Source organism: Cystoisospora suis (genome assembly GCF_002600585.1).
Source record: "Cystoisospora suis strain Wien I chromosome Unknown contig_5096, whole genome shotgun sequence".
NCBI classification, from domain to species: domain Eukaryota; phylum Apicomplexa; class Conoidasida; order Eucoccidiorida; family Sarcocystidae; genus Cystoisospora; species Cystoisospora suis.
This window is the reverse complement of record NW_027157888.1, coordinates 681-2827: the sequence shown is the minus strand read 5'-3', so window position 1 is coordinate 2827 and position 2147 is coordinate 681. Positions and strand designations below refer to the sequence as shown.

At 41.7% G+C, this 2147-nt stretch overlaps 2 protein-coding genes across 2 annotated transcripts in view; both read left to right on the top strand.

The window, feature by feature from the left end:
- Positions 1 to 2: 2 nt before the first annotated feature.
- Positions 3 to 694, top strand: CSUI_008846 (uncharacterized protein; the record flags this gene model as incomplete). The annotated part of the gene is made up of 2 exons (XM_068068968.1): positions 3 to 239; positions 634 to 694. Coding segments are annotated over exons 1-2 (288 nt in total), but the record flags the coding sequence as incomplete, so codon positions are not given.
- Positions 695 to 1052: 358 nt separating this feature from the next.
- Positions 1053 to 2147, top strand: part of CSUI_008845 (uncharacterized protein) — a gene marked incomplete at both ends in the record, with an annotated part of 1550 nt that continues 455 nt past the window's right edge. The window contains 2 exons of the mRNA XM_068068967.1: positions 1053 to 1328; positions 1780 to 1975. Of these exons, the coding sequence (XP_067919056.1) occupies positions 1055 to 1328; positions 1780 to 1975 (470 nt within the window). The remainder of the gene's footprint in view (positions 1329 to 1779; positions 1976 to 2147) is intronic.

The window sequence follows — 2147 nt, the reverse complement described above, 5'->3', positions numbered from 1 at the left end:
GTGAAAAGAAGATGAGGAAGACGAAGAAAGGCCTTTGTCAGAATGATACAGAAGAAGAAGAGGAACAGGAGGGGGAAAGAGTCAAGAAAGGCGACAAAGAGGGAGATGAAGGACAGCAAGAGAAAAGAAAGGAAGAAGAAGAAGCGGATGAATCGGTGGTGCTCGTCACACATTTCTTCTGTACGAAGACAAGCATGCTCCTACCTCTAGCTACCATCGATCTACCTTCCTTCACTCAGGTAAAGTAAACAAATCTACCCCTTTTCTTTCTCACTCTTTCTTTCACACTCTTTCTTTCTTTCTTTCTTGTGGCACCCCTGGCGAAGCAGACGGGATTCTTCTATCTTTTCTTGCCACTGAATGTATACATGCATAAATCGACATGTATCTACACATATATATGTATACCTATCTTTCTGTCTGGAAATACGATTCCTCCCAGGAGGTTTCAGAGAGCGCTTCTTCTTCATCTTGTTCTTCTTCTTCTTCTGAAAAGTCTTGTCGATGTTCGTCATCTTTTTCATTGAGAGATAAAGCCTCATCTCTTACTTTTCTTCTAAGCACATTGGGGATCCCTTCTCATTCATTCACTTGTCCTTCGTCTCCTCTTCCTTTGCTTCTCGTCTCCTTCAGCACTCTCTTTCTCTTGATGTGTATCTATCTTCTTCTTTCTCCTATCTTGTCTTTCCTCAACGTGGGTATGAACACACATCTATGATCTATATCTATCTATCCTTAATCTATCTATCTATGTTTAACCTATCTATCTATCTATCTCTTTTTCTATCTATCTATCTTTCTATCTTTAATCTACCTATCTATCTATCGATCGATCTATCTATGCGTCTAGTGATATGAGCCTGCTTTTACCTACTTCATGTGACATGCCTACGTATCTACCTGTGTATGTAGGTGTAAACGTGGCTGCGTATGTATATGCATGTCTAAACATATGTGTATATATGTCTCTCCTGTCTTTCTCTCTCAATCTTTCTTTCTTTCTTTCTCTGTCACTCTTTCCTTTTTTCTCTCTTTCACTCTTTTCTGTTTAGATCCAGAGAAGTCTTTTCTTTTCTGTACGGTGGGAGTTCATCCGACGAGATGCCATGAATTTCTAAAGAAACAAAAGAAGAAAAAAGGTGACGAGGAGGAGGAGAAGGAGGAGAAGGAGGGCAACCACCAAGCAGCAGCAGCAGAAGAAGCAACGAGAAGCACTTCAGGAACTCTGCAGTCTTCTTCTTGCTCTTCTTGCTCTTCTTCTTCTTCTCCTGCTACTACTGCTGACTGTCTTAGCAAAGCAGAAGAAGAGGAAGAAGAAGAAGAGAAAGGTGAGGAGAAGAAGAAGAAGTCGTGTCGTTGAGACCCCACACACGTTCTTTCTCTTTTCGTTCCTTGGCTCTGGGGGTTCAGAACGGAGATGACTAGGAGAAACACGTCATCCTCCCTTGCTGCTTTTTCTCTTCTTCTTCTTTCTTTTCATGGTCTTTCTCTTCTTCTTCTTCTTCTACACATACTTTTAGAGTTCTTTTTCCTCATCTCTACAACTCACAGAAGAAGAAGAGAAATTTGCAAGAAAAGAGAAGAAGAAGAGCAGCAAGGGAAGATGATATGTTTCTCCTACCCCTCTTCGATACGACGACTAAAGTAGACGTAAGACAAAGGCAATACGCAGATCGATAAAGAAGCATGCAAATCTCCAGATGAACACTCTATGTCTTCTCTGGCTTCTTCAGACTCTGCCTTTTCTTCTTTTCTTTTTGCTTGTCGTGTCTTCTTTAGACTGCGTCGGATGCTTCCCTACAGAGGAAGATGTGAAGGCTGCTCGCTTATCCTTCGCTCCGTCTGAAGAAGAGCTTCGTCACCTAAGAAAACTTTCCTATCTGATTGAAGAGAAGAAAGACCGTGTAGCTGCGGTCGGAGAATTAGGCCTAGATGCATGCCGTACGCAATTCTGTGACCTGGAGACGCAGCAGAAGTAAGCGATAGGAGAAAGAAGGAGATTCCTGAGAAGGAGAAAAAGAAGAACAAGAAGAAGCACAGGAAAGTCAAGGGAGACAAGAAGAAGGATACGATCAAGATGGAGAATAGAAATACAGGGAGATACGAAAAGCAAGGAGGATGGAATAAATAGATAGATTAAAGACAGA